The 16838-nt window shown below is 34.5% G+C and overlaps 1 protein-coding gene across 1 annotated transcript in view; it reads right to left on the bottom strand.

Annotated features, from left to right (window-relative positions):
• The window catches only part of SPAG16 (sperm associated antigen 16), an 877426-nt gene that overhangs the window by 733186 nt on the left and 127402 nt on the right, over positions 1–16838 (bottom strand). Inside the window, exon 10 of the mRNA XM_033428194.2 lies at positions 932–1059. Within this exon, the coding sequence (XP_033284085.2) occupies positions 932–1059 (128 nt within the window). The remainder of the gene's footprint in view (positions 1–931; positions 1060–16838) is intronic.

Genomic DNA, 16838 nt, shown 5'->3' with positions numbered 1-16838 from the left:
GTGAATATACATACAGTCATCAAGAGCAAGGTAAACTTTGCAAAATAAAACAAAACAAAACAAGAAAAACCTCACCACAGTTAAGTGTAGGTTATTAGAGTTGGTTAACATCCTCTTCTGAGACATTTTTCCTCATTAAGTATAAGAGGAGCAATTACATAATGTTTGCTATACATCTTTGTACAAATTTCTTAAAAATCAATAATATAAACTTGGGATTATATGAACAAATACAAGAAAACAGTATTACTTACCTAAACCATAATCAAAATGATGTATCCATGATTATTTACAAAAGCTGACCACTTAGTAAAATTTTAAAGTACCATAGAAATCTACTGTAGAATGTATATTTACTGATTCTCCACAGAAATATTTTTCTCAAACACTCTGAATAGGAGTAGTATAAATTTTATAAGATTTAAAATGTTTCCTATGAATGTAAATATGCAGATTCATAAAACTTATTAGCAAGTAATAAGTTTTGCTTTTAAACTGATGTGATTATGGTTCACAAAACTATGGTCCTCAAAACAAAACAAAATAATGTGTTCATGTGGAAAAAAACATACACTGATAAAATTTTAAGTAAAATAATCAAATGAAATGCATAGCTGCTGAGATCCTATTTTTAAAACAAATCCTACAAACCTCTCTAAAAACAATCTGTGCTTTATTTTAAGCCAGAACTGCAACCTCTACATTAAAAATGCACAGTAGTGCACTTAGGCTGTACTGCCACCAAGTGCCTAAACCAGTTAGTTTTGAGACTCTTGCAACAGCTTTAAGAGGATTCTTTCAGTGCTATAAGTAGCAATTTCAGAAACAGGCTAAGAGCAAAACACTTTGACCATAAACAGCTATAAGAGTATCAAAATTTAGACATGACAATAAAATCTCAAAGGTATTAATAAAACATCAAGAATCTTACCAGCTCACTGGAAGTTCGTGAAGTCTAAATATGTCATTCAGCTTGTAGTCAAATTTTGCTGGACAAATATTTTCTTTGCATAAACACAGGTTTGGATTTGGTTGCATATCAGAGGGAAACACTGAATCCTAGAGAAAAAAATATAGCAAGAGTTCTGTGTAAAATAGACAACTCATTGCAAACACTGATACAGTTTTATTTAATATTATATTAGAATATAAATGCTACTATTATAATCCATCAGGATTTACCTTAAATTCCTTATTCCTGATTTTAGTTTTGAGAAAATATGTAAAAAACATAAAATTTTAAATAAGGCATATATCTACTTGCATAAATCTAAACTGCATACTACACGGTAAAAATTACTTGAAAAAAATCCCCTTATTGAAGTACAATGAAGCACAATATAGCATTGTCTTATATTATTGGTCTATTGTCCTTTTGCAATGTTTCCATCCCCAACAGTAACATCAACAAAATCTGTGATTATTTTTATACTCCTTTTGTTCTCTATAAGTGGGGAACTAAACACATTTTAATTGGATAACAAAATAACATTTATTAATTGATAATTACGGTTTTCTTTAAATCTGAGGACATAGGGCTAAATTAAAGGTACTTACTAAAGATAAAAAATTTCTGTCATAATCATTTTAAATCTCACATACATTAGAATCGACATCTTCCATGTGTTGCTCATTTCCCTCCCCACCCAGCAAACTCTAACGAGAGATAAAAGATCATTTTCAGCCCATGACAAAGTGGTCTCTCCTCAGTGGAAAGAAGACATGCTATGAATAGCACTTAATTAACACTTAATGATGGATGGATTAATGGTTCAATTCTACACAAAAAGGAAGTAATCAATCCGCTTACCCTTAACACTTTAAAACTGCCTTTAAAAGAGGGAGACATACTATTCATTTGCACACTCATTCATTTATTCAAAAAATATTTATGAGTGCTACTTTATCCCAAACATTATTCTAGGCATAGGGAATCCACCAATGAGCAAAGCAGATAAAAAGATTTGCCCTGGGCTTCCCTGGTGGTGCAGTGGTTGAGAGTCCGCCTGCCGATGCAGGGGACGCAGGTTCGTGCCCCGGTCCGGGAAGATCCCACATGCCGCGGAGCGGCTAGGCCCGTGAGCCATGGCCGCTGAGCCTGCGCGTCCAGAGCCTGTGCTCCGCAACGGGAGAGGCCACAACAGTGAGAGGCCCACGTATCGCAAAAAAAAAAGATTTGCCCTTGTGGAGGTTACATTGCAACGGATTCTTTATTATATCCTCAGAGTTGGAAAATGATAAAGCCAATTTTCATAACTGAAGTATTTTTCTGATCAAGAAAGTAATATACATCCTTAGAGAAATTTTATGCATTTTATATTACAAAGAAAAAATTAAAATTATTCTTACCACCCTGGTATAATTACTATTATCACTCTGGTTTAAGAATTTGTCTGCCTCTCTTTCTCAATTTTTACAAAACTGGAACCACGCTCTATTATCCACCCTCCATTTTTCATTTAACATTATATTACTGCATTTTCACAGTATTTAGTCTATTTTGAAAGAATGATAAATGTCATATTTTACTTAACATCAGCTATATTTGTTTGCCTCATGATTATCGATGCTGTGTACAAGGTTTTCTGTCTATAAATCTGCACTCACAATTTAGAAGTATAAATAATAATCCAAATAAAATTAACATTTAACAAAAAACATGATACCTCTTCATGGATTGCTCTTTAGAATTGTTACATGAATTCACACCCCTGCCAGTTATATAGTGATATATACAATGTACCACATCTTTGCTATGGGCACATTCACACATGCACATATTTCTTTCTCTTACGAATATTTATTATTGAGTGTCTATTTCAGGGCAGGCACTGGTTTCAGCTCTTACAATATATCACTGACCAAAGTAGACCTTGTGGAACTTGCATTCTAGCATCAGGACGCCATAAACAATAAAATAATAAATATGTAATTACATGATAAAAAGTCTGAAAAAACTGTTGCTAATTGATATATAAAGCTATTTCATTGGTGTTTTGCCAATGAATTGATTAGATTAACTATTTTTGTATTTCTTTTTGTACTTCATTTTCTCTCAACTGTATATTTATGCCTTTTGCCCCTTTTCCTATCGTTGTGATGGTACCTCATTTTTATAATATTGCTTGGGCTGGAAATGGAGGTAGGATAAATTATTATGTTGGAAAACATAGCAAGGTGGAGCAGGATCCATTCTGAGTATAATTTTTTGACTACATGGAAATATCTACAACCATGAACTTATTATCTACAGCAACTTGTATAACCACTGTTAAACCGATCATTATATAAAACTAATACAAGGCATTTAATAAACCTAATCAACTACAACCTGTTTGATATATAGGGAAATATAATAATAACTGAACAACTATTTTAAAAGAAGATTTACAAGAGCAGTAAAAGTCTAGTAACAGCAATCCTATCTAAATATAGATGCACTTGCAGAGGCAAAACGTTAAGACCCTTTATAACCCAGCCTGTATACTGAAACATTCCAGGAGACAATAGCCAATAAATTGGCAGGCACGATCAGAAAGGTAAATACAGGATACCTAAATAAGGACAGTGCATAGAGGAAGGAAAATAAATCTTAAAACTATTCTTCAAGCTACATAACCATTATCATTCCTTTGTACTGACAAGGTACAATTTGAGGGCAAAGCTAAACTCTCAGTAAGGTGCTTTGACAGGTCAATGGTCTCAACTCTAAGGACATGTTGAAATTACCATGTAGCTTTTTAAACCATACCAATACCACCAAGCCCCACCCCAGACCAATTAAGTAATAATTTCTGAAAGAGAGGCTCTGACACTGGTATTTATTTTATTTTAAAGCTCGCCATGTGAAATAAATGTCAGGATTGAAAATCTTGGCTTTTCCTCACAATTCAGCTTTACTACATACTAGTATGTGAATTTAGTCAAGCTACTTAACAAACTTTCTAAGCTGTATTCTCCCACCTGTAAAATACAATCAAAATCATACTGAATTCATAGACTGCTATGAGGATTAAGTGAGATAATCTCTGTAGAGCACTAATCATATGCTTGGCATCTAATAAATCCTTAATAAACATTAGCTATTTCTGTGTTTATTATTGCTGCAACTAGTGGCACATGTTAATTTCAACTGGTGAGTAAAAGGTGAGTAAATTCATTGAGTTATTTCATACTTTACTTATTATAAAATACTCTATCTTAATCAAATTCCAGGATTAATTTCTCCTGGTATGCTGATTACAGCAGACTCTACTATGACCCGACCTGTCAGAATACAGTCTCATATCTGTTAACTGCTGGCTATCTCTCTTCGCCCCAGGATCAATAATAAAAGGAGTCCTTACTTCATTGGCCAGCCAGTTGAGGTTAAATACAGCCTTGCTGCTTATATTCATAGGATGAAACACCAGATGGGTAACTTTCTCTCCATTTCAGTGATATATCAGTTAGGCATCCCCTGTACCTATCCTGATTGGGAAGCCAATTATTTATTTTGGCCTCCTTCCACATTAGTCTCTTGGGTACCCAGGCTCCATATCTATGCCATTTGACTTGTGTCTGCTTCTCTATCTTGTTTATTGTTTTCCATTGAGCTAACATTCATGGGAATTGCCCAGAACAACCTTGAATCTGAAGCTCAAAATTATTCACTCAGGCATTCACTTAACATTTGAGTGTTTCCTTTGTGTCGGGCATTAGTGTAGTTTACCAGACCACAAATATAAGTAGAATACACTCCTTCCATTGCAAGGACTCAGTCTCAAGAAGAAACAATATAAATGAAAAGAAAAGCTAGAGTAGAAATATGCAGAGGATATTTAGGTGAAGAAATAAGCAATGAAACTATTGGAACGAAGTAGATGAAATTATCATAAGTTGCATATATTGTGATTACATTGATAGATGACAGAGAAAGATAGATAATGTGTATGAAGCCAAGTGGAAAAAGGAATTATAAAGAGGCCACATTACTACAAATGTACTACAAATTATAAAAGTAGCAACCTTCATACATGCAATGAATGAACAGAAGATATAAAAGAAAAATATTTCATCAAATCTAGCAACAATAAAATATACAATACCTCACAGAACACTAATAAGAAATTTACTAAACCTACAGAAAGAAAAACACACTTTATTCAGAGATATAAAGCAAGGGCTGATTGAATATAGATAGTCCATGGACTAAGATAGAAAGTCTATTAATGAACTTCAGAAGTTTGATTTAAATATTTAATTCAATTCAAATAAAAACTTCAGTGTGAATTTTGAGGAGTCTTAGAAAATTATTCTAAAATTAATCTGGAATAACAAACCAGGCAAAATTGCATTGACATTTATAATATCTCCATTTTACAGCTGAGAAAACAAACTCATAGTAATTAATCCAAATACAAACAAAAAGTTTAAGTATAAATAACTCCAAATCAAACAATTTTTCAACTATTACAAAATGATTACTAAACAAGAATGGAATATTTCCTTAATCATTCAGTTATCAAATTGAATAAAGACATAATTTTTGATAATATAATAATGCAAACTGTTGGACAAGATACGGAAAAAAAATATTCTCTCACTTGGGGTGAGTGTAAACTGATTTGACTTTTCAAAGAAATTTCTATCGAAATAAAAATTGACTTGGTAATTCCACAGCTAGGAATTTGCCTTGTGGATATTCTCACAAAGTTTCACCAGATTACATACACAAGTTTTCTTTTCTGTTTATGTTTTTTATTTATTTGTTTTTGTGATTTGCTTTTGTTTTCTAATACACAGCATTTCTTACAATATAAGATATTAAAAGCAATCTAACTGTGCATCAATACCTTGATTTACTTTAAAAATTATAGTACTACTCTGGTGTACTACCTTTAAATAGAATGAGGTACATGAAGTGCTGATATAACCCTAGCACACCAGTATGGCCCTGTCAGTTGTTAAAATACTGAAAGATATTCATACTACTTGGAAAACAGCTGATACCCTGAGCACATACTCCATATTCCTCTCACCCCCACATTCTACCTCCTTCTATGGGTACAACCCCTGCCCCTGACTTATTCATTTTATTGCCTAATTAAGGTCATTTCTGGCACACCTGGGGCTCCAGGACCATTCTCCCACCCTACATCCAGCATCCATTCTGATTGGTCAGTGCTTATGCTCTAATGGTTGTCAAATATTTTGAATATCACTCTAAATTTATATATACTTATACAAAATTAACTCTATATTATTAACTTAAAACATTTATAGAATAGCATATAAGGAAAATCATTCCATTTTTATAAAATAAAAAAAGGTTCTACATAGGTAAGTGCTAATGTATCTTTGAAACATTTTTAGAGAGAGACAGAGAGAGCAAGAATCTTAACAGTGGTCACCGGGAGGAGATCAAGATGGCAGAGCAGGAGGATGTGGAGCTCACCAACCACCATGAACACATCAAAAATTCATCAACATGTGGAGCAATTCTCATTGAAAACAAACTGGAGACTGGCAGAAAGACTCTTACACAAACAACACTGTAAGAAAGATCCAGATGTAGTCAGGTAGGAAGGTAAGGGAAGTGATCAGATCGGTACCTGAGCCCCTAAGAGGGGACACAGAAGAGGAGCGAGATTACACAGGCTTGGCAACCCTTCCTGGGGGGTGGGCAGTTGAAACCCCATATTGGGTGTCCCAGCCCTGGGGTATGACGCCAAGAGGATAAGTCCCCTTAGCTGGTTTGAAAACCAGTGAGACTGACAGTGGGACTGTAAGAAACTGAGACTCTGCTTGTGAAAAGTGCACACATGCTTGCTTACTCCCAAAACAAGGCAGAGGAAGCAGACTGAAACTGCCCAGGACTTGGGCCAGTTTCCCACAACCGCCCCAGCAGGCTCCTCAGCTTGAGCTGAAAACTGGCTCCCATCCCTCTTGCTCCATGGTGCAGCTGCACACTAGGTTGAAGGCTGCCACAGGCAAGGAGAGTGCACAGATGTGGGGGACGGAGCCAGCTCAGACCTGACAGAGCATCCAAATGGAGCGAGGGCAAACATTACTGCTGTTCATAAGGGCAGGAGATGAGGAGTGGTCTGGAGCTCTGACTGGTTCCAGGACCACCCTACCACATGCCCCAGCCCATGCTAAGCACCTGCTCTGGCCCCTCTTGCTCTATAACGCAGCTCCCCACTAGGGCAGAGGCTGCTACTTCTAAGGAAGGTATGGAGTTGTGAGGGAAGGAGTTGACTCAGACCTGACACAGCATCTGAAAGGGGCAAAAGAAGCCATTACTGGCATTCGTGAGGGACAGCAGATCAGGAGTGTTCTGGAGCTCTGACTGGTGCTGGGACCACCCCAGCCTGCACGTCGGCCCATGCCAAGCTCCTGCTCCAGCCCCTCTTGTTTCAGCAATGCTCCTCTCTGGACTGAACATGTCAATGCTTGGGGCAGAAAGCACACACTTCGAGGGAACAGAACCAGATCAGACATGAACACCAGGGCTTCTGCTCCAGCAACATGGGATTCAACCCACCCCCGATATGGTGGTGTTGGCTATGGAGCAGAAAAGAAGCACCAGCTAACATCTGGCTCTGGTCCTAGCTCTTCCATCTCCAGTCCTACCTACTACCGATGTGATGGCTGCTAGCACACACTGACTGATGACATGACTTCTGCTCACTTCAGATTCAGCTCTGCCACCAAAGCCATTGGACACATGCAGACAATATAGGGACATTCCCACAGAAGGACAGGAATATGTAACTAACTGTTTGAACTAATTTCATAAAGATGGAGAAATTAAGCAAAATGAGAAAACAGAGAAATTTTTTTTCAAAAGAAAGAACAACAAAAACCTGAAAAAACAATTAATGAAACAGACATAAACAATTTACCAGAGTAAAAAGTTCAAAGGATTAGTAATAAGAATGCTAAATGAACTAGAGAAAAGAATAGATGAACATGGTGAGGATTTTAATAAGAAACTAGTCAGAATTGAAAAATACAATAACTGAAATGAAAAACACACTAGAAAGAATTAAAAGTAGACTAGGTGATAGAGAAGAACACGTAAGTGATCTGGAAGATAGGATGATGAAAATCACCCAATGAAAACAGCAAAAAGAAAAATAAATTTTAAAAATGAGAAGAGTTTAAGGAACTTTTATGACAATATCAAGCAGACCAACATTCACATTATAGGGGTCCCTGGAGAAGAGAGAGAGAAAAGGGTCAAAAATGTATTTGATGAAATTATGGATGAAAATTTCCCAAATCTGATGAAGGAAACAGTATCAAGGTACAAGAAGCACAGAGAGTCCCCAAAAAAGATGATTCCAAAAGGAAGCACAGCAAGACATATTATAATTGAAATGGCAAAAGTTAAACATAAAGAGACAATCCTAAAGGCATTATGAGAAAAACAAAGAGTCACGTATAAGGGAACCCCCACATGGCTATCAGTTGATTTTTCTGGAGAAAGTTTGCAGGCCAAAAGAGAAGGGCATGATATATTTACGTGCTGAAAGAGAAAAACCTACAAACTATGATACTCCACCAGGCAAGATTATCATTTAAAATGGAAGTAGAGGAAAAAACTTCTCAGACAGACAAAAACTAAATGAGTTAATGAATACCAAACTGACCTTAAAAGAAATGTTAAAGGGTCTTAACAGTGAAGGGGAAAACATGAAGATGTAAAATAGGACATCAAAAACAGAAAATGTTGGGGAGGGGAGTAAAAAAATGTAGATCTTTTAGAATGTATTTGAAGTAAATGACTACCAGTTTAAAACAAGTAGATGTAGGTCAACATACATGAACCCCATAGTAACCACAAATCAAAAACCTACAACGGATATACAAAGCTAGAGAGAAAGGAACACAAACATACAAATAAGGAAGATCATAAAATCATAAGGGAAGAAATTAAAAAAGAACAGAGAAGAACCACAGAAACAACCAGAAAACAAGTAACAAAATTGGAATAAGTACTTATCCATCAATATTCACTTTAAATGTCAATAGACTAAATGCTCTAATCAAAAACATGCCATGTGGTGGCTGATTAGATAAAAAAAAAGAAAAACAAGACCCATTTATAAGCTGCTTATAAGAGATGCATTTAAAAGCTAAGGACACACAGACTGAAAGTGAGGGGATGGAAAAAGAAATTTTATGCAGATGGAAATAACAAGAAAGTTGGGGTAACAATACTCATATCAGAAAAAAGATCAAAGAAGCAAAGAGCTAGTTTTTTTTAAATATAAACAAAATTGATAAGCCTTTAGCATGCTCCTCAAAACAAGAAGAGGACCCACATAAATAAGAAATGAAAGAGCAGAAATGAAAACTGATACCATGAAATACAAAAAAATCAATAGAATACTACAAACAGTTATACGCTAACTAACTGAAAAACTTAGAAGAAATGAATACATTTCTAGAAACAATCTTCCAATACTGAATCAGGAAGAAATAGAAAATCTGTACAGACCAATAGCTAGAAGAGAAATTGAGTTTGTAATTAAAAAAAACAAAACAAAACCTCCCAGCAAACAAAAGTCTAGGACCAAATGGCTTCACAGGGGACTTCTACCAAACATATTAAGAAGGGCTAATATCTATCTTCTCAAACTGTTCCAAAAATTGAAGAGAAGGAATCATACCCAAGTTCATTCTATAAAGCCACCATTACCCTGACACCAAAACTAGACAAAGACAATATAAAAAGAAACTACAGGCCAATATCTCTGATGAATATAGATGCAAAAATCCTCAACAAAGTATTAGCAAACCAAATTCAATGATACATAAAAAGGATCATACACCACAATCGAGTGGGATTTACTCCAGGGATGCAAGAATGGAATATATCTGAGAATCTAGCAATGTAATACATCACATTAACAAAAGGATAAAAAATCACCTGATCATCTCAATAGATGCAGAAAAAGCATTTGGCAAAATTCAACATCCATTCATGATAAAAACGCTCATCAAAGTTTGTACAGAGGAAACATATCTCAACATTATAAAGGCCATTTATAACAGACCCACAGCAAACATCATATTCAGCATTGAAAACCTGAAAGCTTTTCATCTAAAATCAGGAACAAGATAAGGATGACCATTCTCGCCACTTCTGTTTAATGTAGTAGTGGAAGTTCTAGCCACAGTAATCAGACAACAAAAAGAAATAAAAGCCATCCAAATTGGAAGGGAAGAAATAAAACTCACTATTTGCAAATGACATGACACTACATATAGAAAAACCTGAAAGTCTCCACTACAAAACTATTAGAATTAATAAACGAATACAGTAAAGTTGCAGGAAACCAGATTAATATACAGAAATCTGTTGCTTTTCTATACACTAATAATGAAATATCAGAAAGAGAAAGCAAGAAAACAATCTCATTTAAAATCTCATCCAAAAGAATAAATACCTTGGAATAAACTTAGCCAAGGAGGTGAAAACTTATACTCTGAAAATTTTAAGACATTCATGAAGGAAACTGAAGATGATACAAAGAAATTATAAGGTATCCTCTGTTCATGGATTGGAAGAATTAATATTGTTAAAATGTCCATACTACCCAGAGCAATCTATAGATTTTATGCAATCCCTATCAAAAAATCCCTGACATTTTTCACAGAACTAGAACAAATAATGTTAAAATTTACATGGAACCACAAAAGACCCCAAATAGCCAAAGCAATCTTGAGTAAAAGAACAAAGCTGAAAATATCACATTCCCTGTCTTCAGACTATAACATAAAGGTACACTAATCAAGATAGTATGGTACTGACACAAAAACAGACACATAGATCAATGGAATAGGATAGAGAAACCATAAATAAATTCACACACTTATGAACAATTAATTTACAACAAAGGAGGTAAGAATATATAATGGAAAAAAGACAGTCTATTCAATAAATGGTGCTGGGAAAACTGGACAGCTACATGTAAAAGAATGAAATTCTCATACCATATAGAAAAATAAACTCAAAGTGAATTAAAGACCTAGATGTAAGACCTGAAACCATAAAATTCCTAGAAGAGAACATAGGCAAAATACTCTGACATAAATCGTAGCAATGTTTTTTTGGATTAGTCTCCTAAGGCAAAAGAAATGAGCAAAAATAAACAAATGGGACCTATTTAAATTTTAGACCTTTTGCACAGCAAAGGAAACATCAACAAAACAAAAAGACAACCTACTGAATGAGAGAAAATATTTGCAAATGATATGACTGATAAGGGGCTAACATGCAAAATATATAAATAGCTCATACAACTCAATGTCTAAAAACCAAACAACACAATTAAATAATGGGAAGAAGACCTGAACAGTCATTTTTCTAAGATATACAGATGGCCAACAGGCACATGTAAAGATGCTCAACATTGCTAATAATCAGATAAATGAAAATCAAAACCTCAAAGAGCTACCACCTCACATCTGTCAGAATTGCTATCATCAAAAAGTCTATAAATAATAAATAATGGCAAGGATGTATAGAAAAGGGAACCCTAGTACACTTGGTGGGAATCTAAATTGGTGTAGCCACTATGGAAAACATTACAGGGAGGTTCCTCAAAAAACTGAAAATAGAACTACCATATGATCCAGCATTTCTACTATGGGGTATATACCCAAAGAAAAAAAACACTAATAAAAAGATACATGCACCCCCATGTTTATAACAGCATTATTTACAATAGCCGAGATATGGAAGCAACTTAATTGTCCAGCAATAGATGAATAGATAATTGTCTAGCAATAGATGAATGGAGACACACACACACACACACACACACACACACACACACACACTAGAATATTACTCGGCCATAAAAAAGAATGAAATATTTCCATAAAAAATAATGAAATATTTGCAACAACACAGATGGATCCAGATGTTATCAATATTATGCTTAGTGAAATAAGTCACACAGGTAAAGATGAATACTCTGTTATCACTTATATGTGGAATCTAAAAAATAAAACAAATGAATATGGCAAAACAGACTCACATATAGAGAAGAAACTAGTGGTTACCAGTGGGGAGAGAAAAGGGTAGAGGAGAAAGACAAGGGCTGAAGATTAAGAGGCATAAACTACAGTATAAAATAAACAAGCTATAAGGATATGTTGTATTGTATAGGGAATATAGCCAAAACTCTATAATAACTTTAAATGGAGTATAATAGATAAAAATATTTAATTACTGTGTATACCTGAAACTAACATAATATTGCAAATGAACTATACTTCAATAAAAAATATAAAAAATTAAACAGAGGCAGTAGCTATGAATGTTCATAGCGGCACTATTTACAAGACATGGAAGCTAAGACATGGAAGCAACTTAAATGTCCATCGACAGACAGATGGATAAAGAAGATGTGGTATATATATATACACATACACACACAATGGAATAATTTTCAGCTACAATAAAGAATGAAATAATGCCATTTGTAGCATTATTGGATGGACCTAGAGATTATCATACTAAGTGAAATAAGTCAGACAGAGAAAGACAAATATCAGATGATATCACTTATATGTGGAATTAAAAAATGATACAAATGAACTTATTTATAGAACAGAAATAGACTCAGACATAGAAAACAAACTTATGGTTACCAAAGGGGAAAGAGGGAAGAGGAATAAATTGGGAATTTGGGATTAACAGATTCATACTACTATGTACAAAATAGATAAACAACAAGGACCTACTGTATAGCACAGCGAACTATCCTCAATACCTTGTAATAACCTATGGAAAAGAATCTGAAAAGGAATATACATATATATATAGATATAGATAGATAGATAGATCGATCTGAGTCAGTTTGCTGTACCCCTGAAACACTGTAAATCAACTATACTTCAATTTTAAAAAGGAAAAATATTATATTAAAAAACAACAAAACATGAAAAACTTAAATAAAATAAAAAGGAGGTAGGAGGTTCAGGATCAGAGAGTGGGATATGATTATAGAAACAGAGTTTGCAGTGATGTCCCCTGAAGATGGAGGAAGGGGCCATGATCCAAGGAATCCAAGCAGCCTCTAGCAGCTGGAAAAGTCCAGGAAAGGATTCTCCCCTAGGGTCTCCAGAAGAAACACAGCCTTGACGCCTTGTTTTCAGATTTCTGCCTTTCAGAACTGTGAGTTAATAAATAAGTGTTGTTTTAAGCCAAAAAACAAAACTAAAGAAAAAACAAAATAGTTGTCACCAATGCATGCAGTAAATAGAGATCAGAGCAAAGGGAACAGAATTAATTACTTTTAATATTATACCTTTCTTTACTGCTTGAATATTTTATCATATGAATGTATCATTTTCTTAAGTTTTCAAATAAAGTAATGTATATAAAAGATCTAGTCTACACATATTAAATGCCTTCTAACCTGTAACTAGTATTTTCAAACCATGGTTTAACGGGATATGATACAGTTAAAAACTTAGATTTAAATGACTGTTCAAATAAAACAAGTTTAGAGGGTATAACAGAGACTTTAAAGAGCTCTTCTACATTTCCCTGCCTCTCTCACAGTTAAACTGAGTTAAAGTTATTGGGTTCTGTAAAACAGGATGTGAGTAGAAATGATGGAAGCCTCTTCAAGTCCTAGCCCTTAAACCTCCCAACATAGTTAACCATTTCCCTTCACCTGCCACAATGACTTTGGAGGACTATTTGGAGGACTATGGCTATTTGGAGGACTATGGACTACTTTGGAGGACTATTTGGAGGACTATGGACTATTTGGAGGACTATGGCTGCCAATACACCTGAGTCACTGAATGAACTCAGAGGAGTCACACCATCCACAGTGAGTACGAACCTTAGTTGTAAAAGCACTTTGAATTTGGAGGCTTATCTCTTGTAGCAGCTAATGTTGTTTACACTGACCTATACAGTTAAAAATGATGATGCTTAATCATTTGCCATTGACATTAATTTTTAAAAATACAAGGTTAAAAGAGGAATGTTTTAAAACAGACAATGCATTAAATGAACACTGCCTTAAAACAGATTTTAAAGTGATTTTTCTCTCCTTGTCCTAAATTCCCATGTTGAGAGGAATTTACCAGAAAAAGAGAAGTTTTGTTCAGGCTTCTGTGCCCTCATTATTTCATTCATCATGCAAGCAGTCCACTGCCTGCTGACAAACTTCACACATCGCTACCTAGGAATGACTGACAGCTGACATTACCTGTTAAGACTTGATTGAGCTAATTGACATTCACAGTCTGAGTATTAAAATGAGAATGAGTCAGGATAAGTCTTCCTTCTTCACTTATGTATTTGTTCAATTGCTTGACCTTTAGGTTTGTTTGCATTGTTGTGGCTTTAGATTGTAGGGAGGATTATACTCGCAAAATGCTGTTTTCATATGCATTTAGGCATTTTTGATCTAATACTCCTAAAAGTATCTAATAATTCTTTAAAGTTTCTGCTGTATATGATTATATCAAGCAAATAGTTTTGATACATTTTTAAGGCTATCACTGAATCATTCTTTGACCCATATCAAATTAGACTAAAGTAAAAAGACTAGCAAAAACAAAAGGTACAAACAATAAACAATCACTTGAGAACTCCTCTAGTTTGTCATATTTTTAAAGTATATTTCTAGACTAAACTACGTAATCGTGCCAAATCCCCACAACAGTTCTGCATGTTGGATATCATCTCTCTTTTACAATGGACAAAAATAGAGCTCAGGTAGGAGCTGATTAGTGGAGTGATCAGCTAACTGATCAGTGGTAGGACCAGGAATCAAATTCTATCTTCCTGGCCCCAAAGCCTCAGTTATTTCTTCTTTGCCCTATAGCTCCAGTATCTATGTAAGTATTCTTGTGTCTCCAGCTGGACCCTATTAACTAAGATACATTGATAAAATACTTAAGACCTAACTTTTCTTCTAGCTTAAAAGAATCATTTGGCTTAACTATAAACTACAAACAGCTCCTGAAGTTGCTGAAGAGAATGCCATATCTACTTGGAATTTTCAGAATTCATCTTGAAGCAGGCTTGGGAGTTACAAGGAGGTAGGTGAGGGATGAACATGATGAGACTGTATATCACTTTGATTACAACATGGCCACACAAGGATCGTTTATCAACCTCATTTTACTGATGGGTAAAATCAGTCTAAAATAATCTAACCCCTTTCCCAATGTCATGGATTTGTTAGGTTAAGAACCTCAGATTGAAATCCAAGTTTGTCTGACTCCAAAATCCTTTTCATTTTACCATATTTTTTCCCAGTTCTTTCATCAAGCCCTGTTGATTTAAACCTTTTTGTTTTTTTAATGGGCTTCCTAAACAGAAAGAGTAAAGATAATGAAATCTTTTTACCTTAATGGCTTGGTAATCATTATGAAAACTACTGTTGAATAATACAACTTTGTTTACCTTCTAGTTTTTCTGTCTCCTTCTAATTGATTACAGCAATTTCTACCCTTTTCTTCATCCCCTTTTTGTGTGGTTTCTAATCTGCTATAAGCCACAAAATACTACAACCAGATCAATTAAGAATAGCTTCTTAACTATGACAATAAGGTTCTGTATTAAGACCTTCTACATAGTAGCACAATGATTTTTAATGCAGATCTTTGTCTCTGGTGAGATCTCCCTGTTGGTTTTGTTGACGTGTAAGTCTACATTTTTGATGACTGAGTCTCCAGAAGACTCAATATAGATTAATCAATAAAAGTTGCTGTGAAAACTGATTTAACTATTTGGGAAGAAAAGGTAAAATATTGCATCTTATCCTGCTCCCAAATTAATTCCAGATGGATTAGAGTTCAATGTTAAAAAAAAAAAAAAAGAAATCATGAAAGAACCAGAAATAACATGTAAGTAAATATTTATATGATTTTGGAATACAAAGCCCTATCTAAGCATAACATTAAGGAAGAAATCGTGAAGTAAAAACAGTTATAATGATTATGCAATTTTTTTTTTTTTTTTTTTTTTTTTTTTGCGCTACGCGGGACTCTCACTGCTGTGGCCTCTCCCGTTGCAGAGCACAGGCTCCGGACGCACAGGCTCAGCAGCCATGGCTCACGGACCCAGCCGCTCCACGGCATGTGGGACATTCCCGGACCCGGGCACGAACCCGTGTCCCCTGCATCGGCAGGCAGACTCTCAACCACTGCGCCACCAGGGAAGCCCTATGCAATTTTTTAAACTTCTAAAATTAAAAAAAAAAAAAATCAAAGGAAAAACTGCAAGGAAAATGTTGGTATGTACAAGTAATAATATAATTACATATAAAAATATTTTTAAATCAATCATAAAAAATTTGACTCTCTTGAAGAAAATAGTACAGTCTATGGATACAAAAATCACCCATAAAGTAGTCAGTAAACATGTAAAAATGGTCAGTCTCACTAACAATTTAATAAATACATAATAACAAATGAGATGCTATTCATTTACATATTGGAAAACTATATTTTTAAATGAGAAATTGGTGAGGTACTCTCACATACTGCAAGTAATAATATAAACTTATATAAACTAATTTCTAGAAGGAAATTTAATAATATGTATCAAACTTATTAAGAAATGATCCAATACCTTCTATCAGTAAGCCTATTCCTAAAAATGTATTCTAGGAAAATATTCAGACTAATGTGCTAGGATGTATATATAAAGATATCCATGGACCATTATTTATTATAGTGAAGTACTAGAAACACCTAAATTCAAAAAAAAAAACAAAACGATTAGTTAATTGAATTATAGAATACCAGGCATCCAGGTGATGGGACACTATTTAGCTATTAATAATTATATCCACAAAGAAAATTTA

The sequence above is a fragment of the Orcinus orca genome, chromosome 7, assembly GCF_937001465.1.
Source record: "Orcinus orca chromosome 7, mOrcOrc1.1, whole genome shotgun sequence".
Classification (NCBI taxonomy): domain Eukaryota; kingdom Metazoa; phylum Chordata; class Mammalia; order Artiodactyla; family Delphinidae; genus Orcinus; species Orcinus orca.
This window is presented reverse-complemented; position numbering and strand designations above follow the sequence as displayed.